Genomic DNA, 22051 nt, shown 5'->3' on the forward strand with positions numbered 1-22051 from the left:
CACATTCCTAACTATCACATGAAATAGATATTGTAGTAAGTATATGGCTACCTAGGACATCACTGTTATAAGTATTTCACTGTGGCTCCTTGGAACTTCATAGCAACAGTTGGGGTAAAACTCAGACCCTCCTACTCCAAAAGCACAATCTAACCATTTAAAGCATTTCCATTTGGTGTCAGCAATACATGACCTATGACACACAGCTGAGCATTTCTGACTGGTGCACACACTCTGCCGTAGGTCATTACAATATGTTTTGTATTATGGTTTTATTGATTTTTCTTTTAAAACTCTGCTGGAATAAACATTTTGTTTTGGTTTTTGGTTTCTTTTAAGTCACTTGTCTTATTATCTGGATTTATAGCGGAGATCTGATAAAACTGAAGACCTGATGTTTAGTTTCTAAAGCACTTGGGAAAGTAAATTCATCACAACTCTACACCATGCCCACTCCATAAAGCGTTTTGGCATCTTTCAGAATGAAACGTGCTGGGGAAATACAAATTCTCCATCCTGTATCTTTAAAATATCTTAGAGTTAGTGACAGGTTTCTGTCTTCACTGTACCAGTGCTGTGAGGTCATCACATTTCTGATGTCAGCTGACACTTTGAGAAATTAATCACAAGACAGAGGAATACGTTTACAGAGAAACAACTACTGAAAAGAACCTCAAACTTCTGTGAGTTACAATTCACAACACTTTAATTTAGTTTTTCCACGTAACAAAGGCAGCATCACTGTGGCTGCTATCATCTCATCTCAAACTCTGTCTGTCGTCCCACACTTATGTAGTTCTGTTCTCTCATCCCTTCATCATCGAGAGTAACGGAGTGAGAAAAAGTATTCCCGTAAAGGGGAAAGAAGTCCCTTGCCGCTTCACAATGCCTAGAGAAATAAACCACAGAAAATCAGTCTCCATCAGAATATACAATCAGAAATTCAAGCAGGCATCACAAAAACCACCACCACCAATTGGCAGTCTTAGTAGACATGCCAAGAACTAAATAGGGCATGGAGACCAAAACTCCCCTCTTGACCTTAAGGAAGGTCCCTCCAGCTCAGGGGGTGAGGAGCAGTAGAGGCTATGTGCCCTGAGGGAGAAGTTTAACCACTGATGCCTGTGTGTTACCTGTCCTGTGGATAGAAGATTTCAATCTCTGGGGCTGATGATCCAGCACCTTTCACCAGTATTACATTCCTGCAGAAATATTTCATATGGAGAGAAATGTGTGTAAAATGTCTATCAGAGTCAAACTGCAACCGCTCTCTCTCTTCCCAGCTCTCCCACTGACAAAGCCTTGGAATCTGCCACATGGAAGACAAACATTTCTGGCATTCAGGGAGGGGCACAAAGCCTCCTACAACAGATTGTGATGTTGGGCTACTGCTCCCATATGCTGCCCCACAGATGGGCAGGGAAGGTAATTAGAATGCTGGTGTGGGTTCTATCATCCTTGTGTTTGTCAGATGGATGGGGCCGTATGGTGTTCTCACTCCCCTGAAGAAACTTAAGCAATTCATCTTGAGTGTCTTCCTAAAGCATCTAGAGTATATTGCAAGTTGTGTGCATAACACACAACAGCAGCAAAATGCCAATACCTGGAGAGAGCGGAGACTGACTGACACACAGTATTCCACACCAAAGTGGTGACGAAGAAAAACTTTGCACAAGGATACTGGGGGAAATCCTATTCTTATAAAAATGGCAATGAAGTCTTTAAGGTATAGACAGAGCCATAGCTGTCTTCCCATCCCCCACCAAAGCCATCCTGCCATCACTAACCATCTTGGCCTCTACCCCACAACTGCATTAAGGCATTGAAAAGTGAAGCTAGTACGTGTATATACCAGTACTACCCACTCCCCTCTCTCTGCTGAAGTTTTAGGTTTCTGGGCTCATGGAGCTGTGCTCCACAGCACTTCCTGTTTATTTATTTACCTATGTAATAAGAATATGAATAATATGCACTTCTACAACTCCTCCCTTCCAAGAATCGAAGTGCTTTACAGGCATTAATGAATTAAGCCTCACAACACCCCCATGAGGGAAGTCAATATGCTCAATTTCCCCCCATGCTTCTTTTGTGAATAATGGAGGAAGCCTGCGTGGTGAAACTGAATGAATTCCTCAAGGTGGCAGCAAGTTTGTGGCAAGGGCAGGATCAGAACCCAGGATTTCTAACTCCCAGTCCAAGTAATTTAACCATAATAGCATCCTTCTCCTTGTCAAACTCAAATTACCACACAATTTTCCAAAGACTCCACCATATAATACAAAGAATTCATATGATGGACTCAGAACAAAAATCCCTCGGAACAATAACTACACAAATCTTTTTATGTTACCATAAAACAGTATCTATTATCAACTAGATTCTAGTTTGCTGCCCAACCACAAAATATAGGTCCATCTCATACTGCCCTAGTTTAACCCAAGGATTTAACATTGCTACATAAATGCAGTGTATCTATAAATGAAATAACAGTACAGGACCACAGAAAAAAATAATGAAAAAAATATTTGGAGGTCAGAAAGCAGCTGCCATTTTCTGTAGCAGTTATGTACTATTCGTGCTCTGCAAATTCAAAGAAAGATTTTTGTAGTGCGCCCCAAAACAGAACTCCCCCTTACCATCATGCTGAGCATGGTATAAATATGCAGGCAGACTGAGTAAAGTCTGGACCCAACCACTACCTCTTTCCCTTTGTGGAATGAGTCTGAGCGTTCACAGGGAGGAGAAGAGAGTCTAAATGACAGTATTTGAAAGGGTATGCCTAGACTAGTATAAAAGGTGTATTTTTAAAACATTAGCTAAAATATTTTAAAACTCTAGAGTAGACCAGGAAAGCTGTATTTTAATAGGTGTTAAAACCCCTCCTGGGAGTTCCCCTCAACCAGCTAACATGTTAAAATACAACTTGCTCGCTCCACAGACATTTGAAAATACGTTATTTTAAACATTTTCGCTAACGTTAAAAAAAAGAAAAACACCTTTAATCGTAGTCTAGTCAAACCCGAGAACTAAAATTCACTGGTAGGTAGGTTTTGGCTAGGTACCCGTTCAGTCTAATCCTCCCACCTCCCCGATCTCAATTCTCAACAGCAGAGGGCTTTCTGCAGCCAGCCATTCTTTTAGTAAGACATATACACAACCACACCAGGAAACTATAAAAAGCCAGCCACAAAGGATGCAGTTATTCAAGGCAGGCAGCACTTTCAACTTCCCCCTCCTTCTGTTTCTCTTCCTCCCTTACTAAACAGCAGGTCTGATCCTCTCCCAGCAATATCAATGAGTGCATGATTGGAACCAGACTGGATGGAACCTGCCTTATATTTTACAGGCAGAATTACTGCTTACCAAAAACACAGCTATGTTCCCCTCCCCCTTCCCACTCTGCTCCCTACAGGAGAGAAATTCCAGAGACTGGGAATGGGCAATGAAGTGACAAAACCATCCCTCTCCCACCCCCAGGCACTTTGCTGTAGCACTGTTCCTAAGAGCAAAGAGAAACCTCTGCATATTCTAGAGATGCTATTTCTGTCTTTCCTATGCAGCAACTTGCCACCAAATCAGAAATGGACAATACCACAAAATAGACATAGGGGACGAAACCCACTAATATCTTTTTACGAAGCCCTCTTCTGGGCAAGTGTTCAATCTACTGAGCCTCCGCCATACTGTTATTCTCTGTCACTTATATACTTTGGCAACACTTGCATCTCTTGTCATGCAATTAAAGAGAGTTTTGATTTGCTATCAGAAACTCCCCACTCTCTCTCTGCACCCCACCCAGCCCCTGCGTTTTTTTCTGACATGCTGTAGAGGAGAAGAAAAAAGAGGGTTTCTGAAGAGAACAAAAGGAAAATGGAGAAATACCCTGACAATGCCCTGCCTCAGCAAAACGTAAATGCCACTCTTTGTCCCAGCCTAATCCACGCTGGCAGGGCTGGAGGGGTGGGGGAGGCTGAAGCCCCTCCCCTTTTCATTAATGCACCTCCTCTTCCACCCCCCCCCCCTTGGACTCTGAAAAGAAATACAAGCCATTCCACTCCCTTCTTGGGTCTCTTTACCAGTGCGGGGTTGCAGCAAACACAGGGCACTCTGCTCTGTGCTGCATCTGGCGGGGAAAGCAGACTGGATAGACGTTGACTTGCAAAAAAATGGAAAAAAACATTAATTTAATCCCCACTTTTCTTGCATCTCAGAAAACTTTGCTGAACACCTAAAATGGCTACCTCAAGCCTTGCCTTTGTGAGCAAGGCTCACATTTCTATACCCCTACCTCCCCAATTCAACTACCAAGATCAGCTGGAGATGCCTTATGAGTAGGACCCTACCAAATTCTTGGCTGTGAAAAACGTGTCATGGACCATGAAATCTGGTCTTTTGTGTACTTTTACCCTATACTATACAGATTTCATGGAGACCAGCGTTTCACAAACTGGGAGTCCTGACCCAAAAGGGGGGGCGCAGGGGAGGTCAGGTCTGATATTGCCACCCTTACTTCTGACCTGCCTTCAGAGCTGGATGGTCAGAGAGCGGCGGTTGCTGGCTAGAAGCCCAGCCATGACGGCAGTGCCCCACCAGCAGCAGTGCAGAAGTAAGGGTGGTAATACCACACCATGCCATCTTTATTTATCTGCTGCTGCTGGCTATGGCGCTGCCTTCAGAGCTGGGCTCTCAGCCAGCAGCCACTGCTCTCCACAGGCCCAGCTCTGAAGGCAGCACCGCCGCCAGCAGCAGCACAGAAATAAGGATGGCAATACGGCGACCCCCCTACAATAACCTTCCGACCCTCCCTGCAATCTCCTTTTGAGCCAGGACCCTTACAGGTACAACACAGTGAAATTTCAGATTTAAATATCTGAAATCATGAAATTTAAGATTTTTTTAAATCCTATGACCGTGAAACTGACCAAAATGGACCATGAATTTGGTAGGGCCCTAGTTATGAGACTGACGAACGTTTCTGGTTAGGGGACTGACTATTACCTGCCCTCCTCACGCCTCTTGGTTTTCCTGTTTCACTCACCGCTCAGGGTAAAAAACTGTCATTTTACCACGAGAAACATAGCAGCATTTTTAACCAGAATGACCATCAGTCTCCATGGACAGGAGCTGTGCTGGTTTCTACACCATGCCCATCCCCAGGTCCACTGCTCAGTTTTTCTCCTCCATCTTGTGAAGGCTAAAAAGCCTTTTCCACAGGGGAGGAGGGTGGGTATGTTTCCTATTTTCTTCCTCTCAACGGACAGATGGGGAGTGCTAAGGCTGAGAAAGTTCCATTTTAACCGTCTTGACTCCACTGCTGCTGAAACATTCACCTATGCTTTTGACTCTGCTTGCCTTGACTATCACAATCTGCTCTCTGGCATTTCAGTTTCTTAACTCTAAATACAAGAGCCTTCTTCTCTAAAGCTCCTGCTATCTAGAACAGCATTTGTGTATCACTCCACTAACCAGAACTCTCTTTACAATTCTCTACTCAAAACACCTTTCCAATTTGCATCTAGATCTTAGTTTCTTGTGCCCTCTGCAATGACCTCGGGTCAAATCATGCTTACTTCCCACACAGTAATTACTCCAGATGGTTTTAATGGGACTACTCAGATAAGTAAAGAAAACAGGATTTTGCCCGTAGTATTTAACCAAGCGTAATATTTAAGAGCAAAGTGAACAGGGGATAGTCTTACTGAAGAAAAAAAGGACAACGGTGTATTATTCACTCTATGCATTTTAATCACATCCAAGTAACATTTCTGCCATATCAATGTGCTATAACCACAAGAACCTTCTTTTGGACTTTAAGACATTCTGGTGGGACAAACAGCAGAACAGTCTGTCTTGCCAGTTAATAACAGAGCTATTTTAGAAGGCAGGTTGCACATTTTACAAGTTACTTCTAAGGTACTTGATTTAGAAGCCAAATACAGTGAGGTATGCTGTAGATTTACGAAGTGTTCATTATAACTAAAGGGTCATACATTTTGTTGCTTCTGAGGGCTGAGTGTATTGGACATACCAGGTTCTCCTTGTAGCCCTTTAGTCCCCATAAACTACCTGTGTGCCACCCTCTCTATTTCAGGGACTCCCTGTAACCCTCATCAGCTCCTCCCTCTATGCCAGGGGCAAAGGTGTGCCCCCCCTCATTTCTTTTCTTTCTGTCTGGGAGGAAGACAGACAGAAACATGGATGCCATCAGGCTGAGTGTTAGGCTAGGTCTACATTGCGCAACTTACAGCGGCACAGCTGTGCTGCTAAAGCCTTGCTGCTGTAAAGCATGCAATGTACCTGCTCTTTGTAGGCAGGAGAGCGCTCTCCTGGAGAGAAAACAAAACCACACCCAACAAGGGGCAGTAGCTTTGTCAGCAGGAGAGCATCTCCCACCAACAAAGCGCTGTCCACACCAGTGCTTTTTGTCGGTAAAACTTTTGTTGGTCAGGGGTGTGTTTTTTTCCCTCACTTGAGCGACAAAACTTTTACTGACGAAAGTGCAATGTAGACATAGCCTTAGACCTTGCTTTGCATAGCCAATAATAGGTAGTTTCCAGTAAGTATCTTTCGCTTCTGTCTTCCATGAAGACCACACAATATCCTTTCCACTGTATTTCTAGGGTGTCTATCACATACAGTATTCTAAGTATCATAACATTTACATAGTTATATGGAGAGTGGATTTTATAATGGCCTCTGCTCTTTACCTCTTCCTATCTCAATAGCTTTTTGCTTACCATGTTGGGTTTGTTTTTGTTGCTGTATTAATTCCTTGTATCCTGTTATTATATAAAACGTTTTGATATTCTATATAACAAGTATAATCAGACAGGTTTTCTTTTTTAAATGAATTCCATCACTGATTCTAAATATTTTGAAGCCTTTTTCACATTTCACATTGTAAGCAATTTAGCTTTTTGCACTTCACTTACCAACTTGACTTACTGAACTAGATCAAGACAAGGTGGGTGAGGCAGTATCTTTTATTGGACCAACTTCTGTTGGTGGAAGGGACAAGCTTTCAAGCTACATGGAGATCTTTCTGAGGTCTGGGGAAGGTAACCAGAATGTTCAAGTTAAATACAAGGTGGGACAAACTGTTACACATAAAGGTTTGGCAAGCATTGTAGGAGACCACTTAAAATGAAGTGGGAAATTAACATGTCTGCAGTCATAGGACAAAGGAAGGTAGTAGGCAGCAAGGTATGTTAGAAATTGTTATGAGTCATAAAATCAGTGTTTCTGTTATGTCCATGGTTTTTGTGTGTCTAGCAGAGTTACAAAGTTACCTTCCCAGGTTCATCTTTTGAAGATGCTTTGCAGGTTTCCTTTGAGGAGAGGACTCATATCCTAGGACCAACATGGCTACAACAACACTGAACCTGATGGGTTAGTTTCACTTTATATTCACATGCACCAGTACAATGGTAAATGGGACAGTATAAGTCCCAAGGAGACAACTACTACTTCTTATTTATTATTATTATTAATAAAGTATCATGGAAAATATGTCTATTCACATTAAGATTTTGAAAAATGTTTTTTCTAAGGAAATAATGTGCTGAACTGACTATACACTCACCACTGCTCTCTACTGGCTGGAATCAGAACGGCTTAACTGTGTCAACCTCTATCCTGCTAATGGCATGTCCTTCAGTTCAAGCTGCTGAGCCCTGTGCATTTACTGAAGGAGGATCTCCACTGTTGCTGTGAAATTTTGAGTGGCCATGGTGTGCAGCAAAGTGACAACTGTGGCATCCTAGGTGGCACTGACTTGGACAATAAAACTAAGATATACAGCTAGTTGCATGCTACACAATATGTAGTTAATGCTCCCCACATACAGTAAATGGATGAAAACCTGTCAGAATACTACAATGAGAGCACTTGAGATTAAAGAGGTGACTGATTTTAACGTACAGAGGACAGTATCTTGGGGGAGGAAATGCTAAATATATTTATCAAGTGGTGTTTGTTATTATAGATTAATACACAGAAAGATTCCAGAAAGAAATATATATAAAGTGAATAGCACACAGAGTAGCTAAGCATATTGGCTATGAGTCTTGTGGCTTCAGGGCTGACCACTGGCTCGGGGTCAGGAAGAAATTTTCTCCACATTTGACAACAAGTAGTATTATGGGGGCTTATGTCTCCCTCTGAGATATCTAAGTGTTAGCCCATGTCAGAGGCAGCTGGAAGTGGGATGCTGAATGTCAGACGACACTAGTCGAGAAGGGCCAAGGTGTCCATTCTACTATGACAATTCCTATGATGGGTAAGAATTGAGTAAAACCACACTCACCATTCAAAGTGACAGTTCAAGCACTCTGCCTCTCTCCTCTGTCCCCCTTACTTCAGTTAACATTTTGCAATCCATCTCTCCTTGAATTGTAGGTTTCGCAGGTCTCAGCCACATTAGTTCCTTCTTCTGCTACTGCCACCTACCAGTTTTATTATTCTGTTGCAGCAGAAGGGCATATAGAAGAAGTTCTTGTTCAGCACTCACATAATTACACAATAGGGATCCCTTTGTCTAAGTTGCCAAGACTTATTCAAGTTTCTCCAACATCCTCCCTTCACCCAACACCCTTTGCAAAGTACTGGACACAAGCAAGATTAGTATTAGGCTTTGAAAGCCATTCCAGCAACAAGGGAGGGGCGGGAGAGTAGAGGATTGAGACATCAGCTTCAGTGGACTGAAATAGCTTTTCTTTTCTATGCTTCCCACCAAAGACTGTTTATAAACACTATAGGGCTTAATGTTTTCTACCACCAAGAAAACTTTGAAGAAATATGTTAACTGTGGGTCTGAGCTGCAAAGTCTAGAGGCAAGTTCAGATCTGGTTAACTTATGGGTGATGGGGGTAGAAGGAGGGTTCAGACCTATCTTTAAAGAGTATTACAAATCTGCAGATCTTTCCCCAAAACAGAAGACACCCAGCCACATGCTTGAAAGCCTACTGTGTCTTACAGCAGCTGATTCACAAAAATATACACAAATAAAGGAATAGGCCTGCCCAGTGGTGAGACGAAAGAAGTGGGAGTGTCTGAAAGGAAAAAGCATTGGAAATGTGAGTATAACAGGTCTGTACAATTATCTTGCATGTGAAATTAAAGGCACAAATTCTATACTCTGTTATACTAGTGAAAATCTGGTCATTTCACTGATACTTTAGATTAGCATAACAGAGCAAAATTTGGCTCTATCTAAAATTACTCCCCCCGCCCCCACACACACACACATTTTGTTCCGAGTATTGCTGTTCACACAAGCTGAATACACCAGCACCGTTCTTTTCTAGAGCACAGAGGAAACAAATTGAGATGGTCACAAGTAGAATTTTTTTAATGCCTACAAAGATCAGAGTTATTCACATATACAAAAGATCTTCAAAAGAAGGGCAAGAGTACCTAGAAATAAATTATACGAGGGAGCACTTGTAAGCCAGCCTGAAGTGTCATACTCGCCCTGCTTAGAAACTCCCTCTGATACCCACTTCACCTCTTTGCTTACACCTGTAGAACATGGAATCTCCTACTCCACAAGGGATTTGGGAGGCTACACTGTCAACATCTGCAAGGTGCATTGAGATCAGTAGATGTGAGGTACCACAGAAGGGCAAATTATTTATTGATCCTTGGATATTACAGTTAGCGGGATCATTAAAAATGCCCAAAACAGATACAGTCAGCCCAGATGTGGTTCTATTTAGCAGAGGTATTCTCCCATTTGCCATGTCCCCAATATCTGCAAATTTTAACCCTAACCCAACCTTTTTAATACTAGTTTTCCATACCTTTCAACTCCTAATTGATGCTGTTAAACTTTGTGCTCACCGTGCACCTGGGAAGCACCATAACCCTGTGAAAACTTAAGCCAGAATAGCATATTGGAAGGAAAAAGTAGAGAGATACACAGAGGATGGTCAAAGTTGTGCAGTTAGACATCATCCCTCCAATCATTCTGCCACAGCAGTGGTATTTAACCCACCCTCACAGTGGCTCACCTGAGCACATTAAGGGAGAAACCCTGAAAAATTTCTTAAAATCTATCTTGTACAAGTGGGGGTGGGGAAAAGAAGGAAAGTAGGATTTGCTTTCTAAGCCTCATTACTGAGGACATCCTTTGAGAAGCTTCATCAAACTAGTGGGTGGATGGTGGAAAATGGGAAGGAAGAAAGACAAACACGTGAGGGTTAAAAAAGAAAGAAAAGAAAAAAGAGCAGAAAGAGTGAATTTACCTGCCAACAGGTCGGTTTTGGATGCCACCAAACTGCTGCGTTTACTGTTTTACCAGCTTGCATTACTGGGGAGAAAAGTTTAGGAAGGAACATTCTCAAGGACTTTTCATAAGCTCTCACTCTCGCCATCAGAAAGGGGAGAAGGGAAGTTTTTCTCTGGATTGTTTGACTTTTTTGGCTCCTGAAAAGTTTTGCAAAGAACAGTAAGAAAGTGCGAACTGTTAGAACACATCTTTTTTAAAAGAAAAAAATAATACACACAAAATAGAACAATTTCAGATAAACAAAATTACAATGCCCACCCAAAACCCACGCTTCACTTTCTGACGCTGGTTTAAACAAATGAAAAAAACCCAAACATTTCAACTGAAAATTGGAACACAAGGGGTTTGGAGATTACCAACAGTGGGCTAAGATCCGCCATCGGAACACTCTCCAAGGTCAAGAGAGACGTAAAAGAAAAAAACAAAACAAAACAAACGGAAAAGGCAGCAAACACTTGGTTATAAATCCTGCAATGTGTTAACATTTTAAAGGAATTCCTAGAACAGTGAAAAATTAAAAATGAAGAAAAAAACAGTAGCAGCAGAGGTTACCTGTCTGAGCACCTACAATTCCATAGAGAGAACAGGAGTGGGTCGTGTGTCTCACACCAGCCATAAAGCCCATAAACCTTCTCAAAAAGAGCGAGCCATGAGAAAGATATTGTACACACGGGTTGCTTTCACAAAGTCTCTCTAAGCCCGTGAGGCCCCTTACATATTTAACCAACTAGGGCTTTTTGCATTTGAGGAAGAAGAGAGGAGATTTAGAAAGAGTTATTGATATCACATGTGGGATTTAAAAGTCCAGTGCAACATTTGAAGAAATGTCCTCTTTCTTTTTTTTTTGGCCAACATAAACAGTAGTTCCAGAGGCGTTTCCTGGGCAGATATCACACATGAAAGACTGCAAATGTGAAGCAGGAGGGGAGAAGCCATCAAAGCATGACCACATAGCTTGGAGGGGGTGGAACACCAAAAAAATAAATAGTCCATGTGTATACAGAGCGTCACTCTTCCATCACGTGTTACAGATGAGGCATTGTAGCATTCCAGAGAGGGGTGATTTTATAAAACACATCAAAAAAATTAAAAAAAATACTTAATATACAAAGCCATACAGACAATTTAGAATTAAACATGGTAAACAAAGAATTGTAAACATGTGACCAAATCACACAGCAGAAAAATTCACAACCCCGCCCCCCCAAATCACTGTTACAAACAAGATGACAAATTCCATCAGGTTTAAATTAAGAAAAAACTTATTTCTGCAAACAAAAGTTTCTGCTTGGCTCACTCCAGTTTCTCTCCCCTCCCTTAAAAAAAATATAGATATATTAACAACTCATGCATCACCATTATCTGTATCAGCCCTTTTTAAAAAAATCCTCAGGTGTTTCTTGATTACGTGTCCTTTCCAATATAAGCTTCCAAACCAGAATATGACAGGTAATGTTAGCTCTATTAAGGCACTAGAATATGGAAAGCGTTCTTTAGGATATGGAACTGAAGAGAGCATAGCACATAGTGCTGAGCTGTATAGTGTTTAGATGTGATGAGAGACATCTCTTGGTTAGCACAGGCTTGATTTTTTAGTTGTATTACAGGCATACATGTGAAACCCATTTTTTCTTCTCCACTATATATATCTCACTGACCACGGGACAATGGGTAGGTTGCAGGGAGGAACCTACAAGACTGATTCAAATAGACAAAGCTTTGAATCCTCAGCAAGGCTTTCCGTAAGCAATATCAAGAATTACTGTCTACATGAATGTGTATAAAGTTTTAACTCCTGATCCTCCCCCATAACAAGCACTACCCATAGACTTTTCTCCAATCTTGTAAAAGAAGCACCAATCGCACAAAAGGATCTCATCAGAAGGGAGCCAGCCACAACATAATACCCTTCTGTCCATTTGCTTGTGTGTTTCAGAATAAAAGTATGTGTACCACTTCACAAATCTGTATTACTCTGAAGTGTGAGTAGTAAATTCTAAAGGCGAGATGCATTAAGAAGTCCATGCTGCCACAGCCTCTTTCCCTCAAGCAATGTGGGGACTCAAGACAGCTCAGATCATATAGCTGTTAGCAGCCTCTTTCCAATAAGTTATCTTTGCAAACTGTGACAGTAGTGCAGAGACCTTAGTCGATTACTTCCAGCTGGCATGGAGCTGACTTGTCCACCCTCCCTCACTTATATCCCCCACAGGTGCTCACAGTGTGTATATTAAAGTAGGGCTGGAAACTGCAGGCTCAATCGGGTCTCAAAGGGAATACAGAACATTATTTAAAAAACAGCTCCTTAGTAAGCATATGAGGGGACAAGAGCCTGTAAGGAGGCAGAGCTTTCCCACCCAGTAATTAGAAAGTTAGGTTGGATGTAACCTGTACTGGGGTGTACTGATTTTTTATACAAGGGAAAACCTTTGTTTTCTTTTGTTATAATCTGTGCACTTGAAGGTTCAGGAATAAAACCTCAGAGATGACCTTGACTGTTGAAACGTCTTTTGTTGCTGGATCATCTGGATCACTCCATCAGCTAACATCAACAATCAACCTTCCACTTGTTTTTAATAACAATATTTAATTCTACAAAAACCCCTCATTTTATTACATTCCTTTTTAAAATTAAAAAAACTGTACAAATAAGCATGATCAAACCTCCATGAAAGCAGGTTAATACTGTTCTGTTTATTGCCTCTTGAAGTCTCTCTCCGTAGTGTCCATGAGTTGTGTTTGTTTAAGATCCGAATGAGCGACGGTAAAGCAGCAGAGCAGCGGAGAGGTGAGGAGGGGCCACAGGGGTAGGAAGCGCAGAGCCTCAGCGGATACATGGGACATGCTCCTTTAAAGTATCCAGATAACAGCAGCATTGCACACACACAAACACCCCTCCAAACCCTCTTTTCACAAAACCATCTTTCAGTCACAAACGTTTTACTTTTTTTCCCCTAAAAAGAGGCGCATATATATATATATCTATATATATATATATCTATCTATATCTATAGTTCCAGTGCTTTATGAACCCAGAAGGAGGGAAGGAACAAGCAGGAGGTGAGGAGGAGGAAGGTGGGGACTTCAAAATGGACCCAACACTGCTGTTTTGGTTCTTTGTTTCCCAAAACTGCTCAAATTGAATGAGAAAATGCACAGCCAGAAGGACTGAGGAAAGAAAATCAGTCAGCCTGAAAAAACGAAACTGAACAGCCCCAAACCAAAAAGAAATAAAGCAAAGCGCACACACATACACAGGGTCCAGGATCCATCTATTCATTGCTTGTGGCCTTTTATATTTTTATTCTAGCTGAGCCCTTTTTTTTTTTTTTTAATCTGCTGCATAGTTTCCCAAAGCCAAGAACTGTGTATTTTTCTCCTGGATCCATGTTTTGGAGCTCAGCTGACATCAGAGTTGAGACATTTTCAGTGTGGAAAATACAAGCCTAGTAATAGTGGTAACGAACCAACTTCAGATTTATCCTAAATGTCTGAGGTTTCAACCAACCTTTTCCCTCCTCCACACCCTACCACGTTTCCCAGGGGAAAAATGACAAAAATAAAAGAATGATTTACAGGCTTCAAGTCAGTGTTTTGTTAAATAGTTTGTGGTGTTCTCACTTTGGCCACTGTTAAAGATGCAGGCATAGAGAAGGGTGTGTTGGACTAGCATGTATTAAAAAAATGGAACATTAACATAGCATCTCTCTCTCAAAAAGACTAAAACACTAACAAATACAAGTCAATGCACATTTGTTTTAAACTAGTGTAATTCTTTTTCACATTGGTTAAACATTATTTTGTACACCGAACATTACAATGCTGTTTATTTCCTCCAATCGTGCAAAAATAGTTAAAACGTGCCACTTCTGCCATGAATGAGAACATGACTGATTCCTCTACACACCTGCCCCAGGATTTAAAATGATAAAAAACACAAATTTAAAAAACATCCCCCCCTCAAAAGCTTTATAAACAAATATGGACACATTTTTGTGGACACATGCCAGTTAATACTGAGATGGCAGAAGTCGCAGGTTTGTACTGAAAGCTCGAGTTTCCTGTCCCTGCCCCATCACTCAAGGCCAGATCCTGCAAGGTCACAACGGGCTGATTTTAAGAGATGCTGAACTTTCACAGCTCCCACTTACGTAAATGGGAACTGCAGCTGCTCAGCACCTTTGAAATATCAGACCTTGAGCACCCTCAGCTCTCTTGGAAACTAAAGGCACTCAAGCAATTCACAAGATCAAGCTCTTAAAGAGGCAGGAGAGAGTTCCCAGCTGCATGAGTTCACAGATGCTTTTGGAGAATTGCAAGATAGCATTCCAAAACCAGAAGCGTGAATTGCGCTGTAATATTTCCCCATCAATACACAAGTTCTGTGACAAGCTTGGGACTACAGCGGCACATAAATAAAATCCCCACGTGGGTTTGAACTGGGCATCACTGACTAGAGATTGGCTGCCAAAAAATGAAGCCAATCATATGTTCTGGAGGATTAAAAAGTAAGAGCAGCAAGCGGAGAACATGCACCTTTTAATCTCACCCTTTCGACTAATTCCCTCCCCACTCCATTCATCTCCCTGAGCTTCTCTGATAAACAGCATTGCAAGTTGGTTTAAAAAGAAATGCACAAGAGTGTTGCTGGCCAGGCATTTCCAGCGGCGTCACTCCACAAGGAGTTTGATCTCATTGGCTAGTAGCTGGTTCATGTTGAATAAAGCCCCCGGGAGCTTGGTGAGCAACTCTCTCTCCGTGGTCTCAGGGTCGCTGTCGACAGAGCTGGAGCTAGCGCTCATGTTGTCGACAGCGGCACTAGCTGGAGGGCCCAGCTCTGGCTCGCTCGTCTCGCTGGCCGTGGACACCACAGAGAGCAAGGACATGCGCCGCGTCAAGCGACCGGGGGGGAGGAGAGAAGCGGCGTAGTCCGCTATGATACCAGCTACATCTAGATTACAAGCCTTGTCAAAGGCAATGAAACCTACATTTGCATTGGCCTCACAGACGTAGAACGAGCCATCATCTTTCATCAGTAGGTCGATGCCACACACGTCCATCCCCAGGATGTTTGACACCTGGACTGCCAGCTGCTTGCCTTGTTCGCTCAGTGAGCACATCATCCCTACACCGCCTGGCAAAAGGGAAAACAAGGGTCAGCCCTCAGGCTGTGATCTGGTCAAATGGCACCTGCTGAGCATAGTAGGGATGGCTCAGTTCTTGGATGGGAAACATCCAAGGAAAATCCAGAGTGCTGCAGGGAAGGGTGCGACCACTTTTGGTCAGGAAGGATATCAACACATTTTTTATTTGTAGGGGTGTTAAAGCCGACCTGCAAATTAAAAAAAAAACGCCATGTGTCTGTTTTGCTTCTTTGTTCCGCTAGAAGGTGGTCTGACACAGTCTCATCCCTCTGCCCCCCACCTAAGAGCATTGCTTGCTTCTCCTATTAGCTACTCAGATCTTTGCTATGCTGGAAGACTATGGTAACTGAAGAATCAGTGATACGACATCAAAAAAGATAAGCCTGAAAGCTAAGCAGTTGAGGAAACAAAAACTAAAAATTCATTTAACATTTAAGACAGACTATTCTTAAAAATTAGATTGACCTAATTACATCAGTGAGGGCTGCGAAAAATTTTGCACCCTGTCCTACATATTTAGCACGACCTAACCCATTCTGTGGGCATAGGAAGCATCTACACTATGGGCTTGGCTACATTTGCGAGTTAGAGCGCATTAAAGAAGCCCTGGGCGCACTAGCTCACTACCCGTCCACACTGGCAAGGCACGTAGAGTGCTCTGACTCCACGGCTAGAGTGCTCCTGGTACTCCATATCAGTGAGTGGAATAACGTTTGGTGCGCGCCCCACTGGAGCACTGCGGCACCAGACACCCTGGTCTGTTAGTGCACTCTGATCGGCCTCCCGAAGTGTCCCACAATGCCTGTTCTAACCACTCTGGTCATCACTTTGAACTCTACTGCCCTGCCCTCAGGTGACCAACCGTCAGACCCGCCCTTTAAATTCTCTGGGAATTTTGAAAATCACCTTCCTGTTTGCTCAGCCAGGCATGGAGTGCTCTCAGCGAATCTTTTTAGGTGACCATGCCTCCACCCGCCAGGCAATCGCCAGTATGGAGCAATGGTAAGGTGCTGGACCTCACCAGTGTTTGGGGGGACGAAGCTGTACAGTCCCAGCTGCGCTCCAGCCGTACCTTCAGGCAGATATCAAGATACATGATGGAAAGGGGCCATGACCAGGACGCACTGCAGTGCAGGATTAAAGTGAAGGAGCTGTGGAATGCCTAACACAAAGCCCGCGAGGCAAACAGCCACTCTGGTGCTACCCCTGCGACCTGCCATTTCTACAAAGAGCTGGACGCGATACTTGGGGTGACCCCACCTCTATTCCGAGGACCACCATTGACACTTCAGAGCCCAGTGGAACAAGACAGGAGGAGGAGAAGGAACAGCAAAGCAGGAGCGAGGGTGCTGAGGCAGAGGAAGACACCCCGGAATCCCTAGATGCATGCAGCCAGAAGCTGTTCTCAAGCCAGGATTAAGGTAGCCAGTCGCGGCGGCCAGTGCTTGGGGAAGGACAAACACCAGAGGAGGCCCCCGGTAAGTGGCTTTTATTTTGGGAAAGAAATTATTCGGTGTGGGCTCTTGGGGCGAGGAGGGCTATGGCTGCATTGATGCCTAGATGCAGAATAGGGCGTTGATGTGCTCTCTCACATCGCGGTAATCGGCCTCAGTGATCTCTTCAAAGGTCTCGTCCAGAACTTGGGCAATGCGCTTGCACAGATTTCTCGGGAGAGCCACTGTGGTCCTTGTCCCAGTAATGCTAACTTGTCCGCGCCACTGTGCCGTGAGGGGCGAGGGGATCATTGCTGCACACAGGCAAGCTGCTTATGGGCCAGGGCGAAAACCGCATTGCAGGAGAAGACCCTCCCTTGCTTCCCAGGTCACCCTCAGCAGTGAGGTATCTCCCAGGATGAACTCCTGTGGAAAATGTTGGCACAATGTTCAGTATAGGGGCCCCTGCCACTGTTGGCTCTCCCCAAGGCACAGAAACCCGGAGGACAGTACAGCCGTGAAACAGTCAGTCACACCTGACCCTGTGCTTACTCACCATTTTGGGGCTCCCGGGAGTTATGTGCGCTCGCTTTAGGACAGGCAAATTATGCTATTGTGTAGACTGTGCTTGCTCTTAAATATGGGGGAATCATTGCTCTGTCTGGTGTGAACAATGCTGCCTCCGTTAAGTGTTGCATTTTGCCTTTACAAATGCAACCTTGAGATCTCAGCCATCCATGTTATCACCGGCTGAAAGACTCCAAAGAATCAGAAAGAGGCCACGTGGAAGCAAGGAAGACATGTTGCATGAAGTAATGCAGCATTCAAATAATGAAAATCAAAAAGTGCAGGAGTGGCGGGACAGTGAAAGGAGGATCCGCCAGCAGACTGAGGAGCACCGGTACAAAAAGCGCGGTGCTCCGGCAGCAAAGCACGGATCGGCTGATAAGCATAACGGGGCGCCAAGGGGACTTGATCCAGACGCTCATAGCCATGCAGGCGGAGCACTACTGCGCCCGCCCCCCCTGCAGCCCTTGTCCCAAAACTCTTTCCCTTGTGCCCCCATGCCACCTCCCACCCACTTTCCCCAACATCTGGGTTCTTACCGCCACCAGCTGCCTCCAACACCTGTAGCTTCACCACCTAGCCCTGAAAACTACGACCCTTACCCACTGCACTCAACCCCCACCACCATGCAGTATAGCCATCCTGAAGTGCAGCACTCATTGCACAGCACTCCAGACAGGAAGGCCAAGTAACGTAACAGGACATACGGAAATCTGTGCTTGTACCGTTTCCCACTCCACCCCCTTGCCCTTTCTGTTTCCCAAGCAGTTGTGTTTCTTTTCAATAAATGGATTTTTTGGCTTTGAAAACATTCTTTATTATTGCATAAAGTAAAAGATACCTTAACCCAGGAAAGAAACAGGCACTGCAAGTCAGCATAGCAGACACAGAGTCCTACTAACATTGGAACCACTGCACTTCGCTCCCGTGCGGGGCACCAGACATTACTGGTGGCTTTCAGCCTCAAATTGCTCCCTCAAGGCATCCCTAATCCTTGCAGCCCCACGCTGGGCCCCTCTAATAACCCTGATCTCTGGCTGTTCAAATTCAGCCTCCAGGTGTTGAACATCTGAGTTCCATGCCTGAGTGAAGCTTTCACCCTTCCCGTCACAAATGTTATGGAGGGTACAGCACATGGATATAACCACGGGGATGCCGTCATTGGCCAGGTCCAGCTTCCCATACTGACAGCACTAGCGGCCCTTTAAATGGCCAAAAGCACGCTCCACAGTCGTTCTGCACCGGCTCAGACTGTTGTTGAACCGCTCCTTGCTGCTGTCAAGGCTCCCTGTGTAGGGTTTCAAGTGCCATGGCATTAAAGAGTAAGCGGGGTCTCCAAGGATCACAATGGGCATTTCCACTTCCCCTACGGTGATCTTCTGGTCTGGGAAAAAAGTTCTGGCTTGCAGCTTCCTGAACAGGCCAGTGTTCGGAAAGATGCATGCATCATGCACCTTTCCGGGCCAGCCTGCGTTAATGTCAATGAAATGCCCACAGTGATCCACAAGCGCTTGGAGAACCAAAGAGAAATAACCCTTCTGATTAACGTACTCAGACTAGGTGGGTTGGTGCTAGAATTGGAATGTGTGTGCCATCTATCGCTCCTCCTCAGTTAGGAAAACCCATTTGTGCAAAGTCATCCACAATGTCATGCACGTTACCCAGAGTCAAGGTTCTTCTGAGCAGGATGTGATTAATGGCCCTGCAAACTTGCATCAACACGATTTAAACGGTTGACTTTCCCACTCCAAACTGGTTAGCGACCGATTGGTAGCTGTCTGGAGTTGCCAGCTTCCAGATTGCAATAGCCACCCACTTCTCCACCGGCAGGGCAGCTCTCAATCTTGTGTCCTTGCGCAGCAGGGTGGGGGCGAGCTCCTCACACGTCCCATGAAAGTGGCTTTTCTCATCTGAAAGTTCTGCAGCCACTGCTCATCATCCCAGACTTGCATGAAGATGTGATCCCACCACTCAGTGCTTCTTTCCTGAGCCCCAAAGTGGCATTCCACGGTGGTGAACATGTCCATGAATGCCACAAGCACACTCGTGTCATATGCGTTACAAGAGTCTATATCGTCGGAGCCCTCACTGTCACCTTGGATCATAAGGAATAACTATGCTGCCAAATGTGATGTGCTGGCGAGACTCATCAGCATACTCCTCAGCAGTTCAGGCTCCATTTCCGCAGACCGAAAGGGAAGACAGAGCGCGCAGTACAAAAAATGTTGAAAGATGGCGCCAGATGTGGACTGAGGCACAGGGATTGCTGGGATGCGAACCGATGCATCACAGGGCATTGGGACAGGATCCAGAATGCCCCGCCCCCTTCCCACAAGCCACAGCGCCAGAATGGGAAGAGGTGCTCTGTGGGATAGCCACCCATAATGCGCCGCTCCCAATGCCACTGCAAGTGCTGCAAATGTGGCCACACCAGTGCGCTTGCAGCTGTCAGTGTGGACAGACTGCTGCGCTTTCCCTACTGCGCTCTCTGAAGGCGGGTTTACCTCAAAGCACTCTACATCTGCAAGTGTAGCCGTGCCCTATGACACCACAAAAAGCACAACCGCAGCACTGTAGCTGTGCCACTGTAGTGCAAACAATGCCTTACTTAATTCAAATGCCTAATGAATATTTGAAAGAAAGAGCATCTTTGTTGAAGATTTAGCACCCCACCCTTTAAGCCAAAGTGTGGGCTCCCAATACACATCTCTAAGCACTCTTAAGAAGCCTTTGAACAAGACCAGGGAGGACCAGACATAGTATTCCAAATATTGCTAAGGTCAAAAGTAAAATAACATTTAACAAAAACCTTTTAAGGCCACCTTTACTCAGTATAAAGCAATCTTCTCCACCCCACACAAAAAAACAAAAGGGAGTACTGCTGACCCCATATTTTAAAAATCTTTTGCAGATTTCTTAACTCCAGTGTCCAGGTTGAATTCTAGCTTGGATAGCAGTTATTTTGATTCCCTACAATTCCCCTTGCAGATTCAATTGTATATATATTCATTTCCTGTACTAAAATATTATACAGCACCGCTGTTTAATGTTAAAACTTCTGCCCCAGAATGCCTGTATTTCAGTGGTGGGTGTTTAAGTGTTCAGAGGTATATCTAGATTTCAGACATGTATGCGCACATGTTTTGCCAAGCTCTTTGGGATCTTTGCTTTAGTGTGCCATATACACTAATGGCCTGATGTTCAAAGCTCCTACTGGCTTTAATGAGAACTGTGGATGCTCAGCATCTTAGGAAGAATTAAGTTATAGAGTATTCTATCTGAAACACCTTTCCTCAAGTCATCTCTCAAAATGAGTCATGTCCCCTAGTATCTGTTGCACTGAAAATTCCCCAATTATCCAAACTTTTTTGATCTCCCATAAGATTTGAAGCTGTACTGCATGTGAAGGAGGTGGTAAAAATGGGGCCCAGCTAGGGTCAACTCTCCCCCACAGCACTCCCCAGAACTATGCAGGGGAGGACCCCTTCCCCCACACCAACTTTGAGGACACTAAGAGCCATGTGTCTTTGGGAAAGAAATTGCATGGAGGAGCCAGCCAGAGACTGAAGCTGGTCCAGCAGCTGCAGAAAACACTTTAAGCAGGGGCTGACAGACACTGATGTCAGACAGCTCTCTCCAGTTTTCACTCTGAACATTCTCTCCCCTGTGCTGATTGGTTTGCTCCAACCCCTCCCATCCCCTTCTTTCCTGTGTCTTTCCATCTAGTTCAGCAGTTCTCAAACTGTGGGGTGCAACCGCATTTTATTGGGGTTGCCAGGGCTGGTTTAGACTTGCTGAGGCCCAGGGCTCAGGTTACAGGCCCCCTGCCTGGGTCTGAAGCCCTTGGGCTTCGGCTTTGATGCCCCCCGGCCTGGGAAGGTGGAGGTGGAGCTTCAGCTTTGCCTCTCCTCCTCTCCCGGGATGGCGGGACTTGGGCATGCTCAGGCTTCGGTCCCCTCTCCTTGGGTCCTCTAGTAATTTTTGTCATCAGAAGGGGGTCACGGTGCAATGAAGTTTGAGAACCCCTGATCTAGCTTATCCCCTTCTAATATAACCCCACTGAAAGACCAAAAATACCATGGCACTAACATGACATTTGTCACCATTGCATCATTCACACTACTTGTGCGTCTTATCTTTTTCTCCCATACTGTCTTCTCTATTTAGACTATAAGCTCTTTGTTGCAGGGACTGTCTTATTCTATGTTTGTACAGTTCCTAGCACAATGGGATCCTGTCCTCAGGTGGCCCCTAGACATTACTGTAATAAACATCAATAAATAAAAAATAAAATGTGCAACTTCTCATTTAAATTGGGGTTGCCACTCATCTCCCATTGGGCTCCACAAATTCCAATCAAGACCACAAACAATGCTATTCCTACCAAGTGAGCAGTTGCTCTGCATCCTCCCATCTGTTGAGCAGCGCAGCATGGTCCCCACCACGCGGCCGCCTACCACGATGACACGAACATCCTTGCCATGGGACTCCTTGACATATTTCTGGAACAGGTAAGGGGCCTCATGACGAATTAAATGGCTCAGGTCTGCCAAATGGTGCTTATCTCGTGCCAGGAATACAGCTTTGCCTGTTCCAAGAGAAAACATTGAGAGTGGGAA

General features: G+C 44.4%; 1 protein-coding gene across 3 annotated transcripts in view; it reads right to left on the reverse strand.

The window, feature by feature from the left end:
- Positions 1-688: 688 nt before the first annotated feature.
- RIMKLB (ribosomal modification protein rimK like family member B) overlaps positions 689-22051 on the reverse strand; it is an 80267-nt gene continuing 58904 nt past the window's right edge. Inside the window, exons 6-12 of one of the 3 annotated variants that reach the window (XM_075120508.1) lie at positions 21817-22020; positions 10841-15422; positions 8306-10425; positions 6933-7049; positions 4077-4155; positions 1134-1202; positions 689-889 (exon numbers count right to left, since the gene is read on the reverse strand). In XM_075120508.1, coding sequence (XP_074976609.1) covers positions 14959-15422; positions 21817-22020 — 668 coding nt within the window. In that variant the 3' untranslated portion in view covers positions 689-889; positions 1134-1202; positions 4077-4155; ... (1 more) ...; positions 8306-10425; positions 10841-14958. The remainder of the gene's footprint in view (positions 890-1133; positions 1203-4076; positions 4156-6932; positions 7050-8305; positions 10426-10840; positions 15423-21816; positions 22021-22051) is intronic. The other 2 variants (XM_075120507.1, XM_048822623.2) reach the window with 2 other exon arrangements.

This window comes from Caretta caretta, chromosome 1 (genome assembly GCF_965140235.1).
Source record: "Caretta caretta isolate rCarCar2 chromosome 1, rCarCar1.hap1, whole genome shotgun sequence".
NCBI classification, from domain to species: Eukaryota; Metazoa; Chordata; order Testudines; family Cheloniidae; genus Caretta; species Caretta caretta.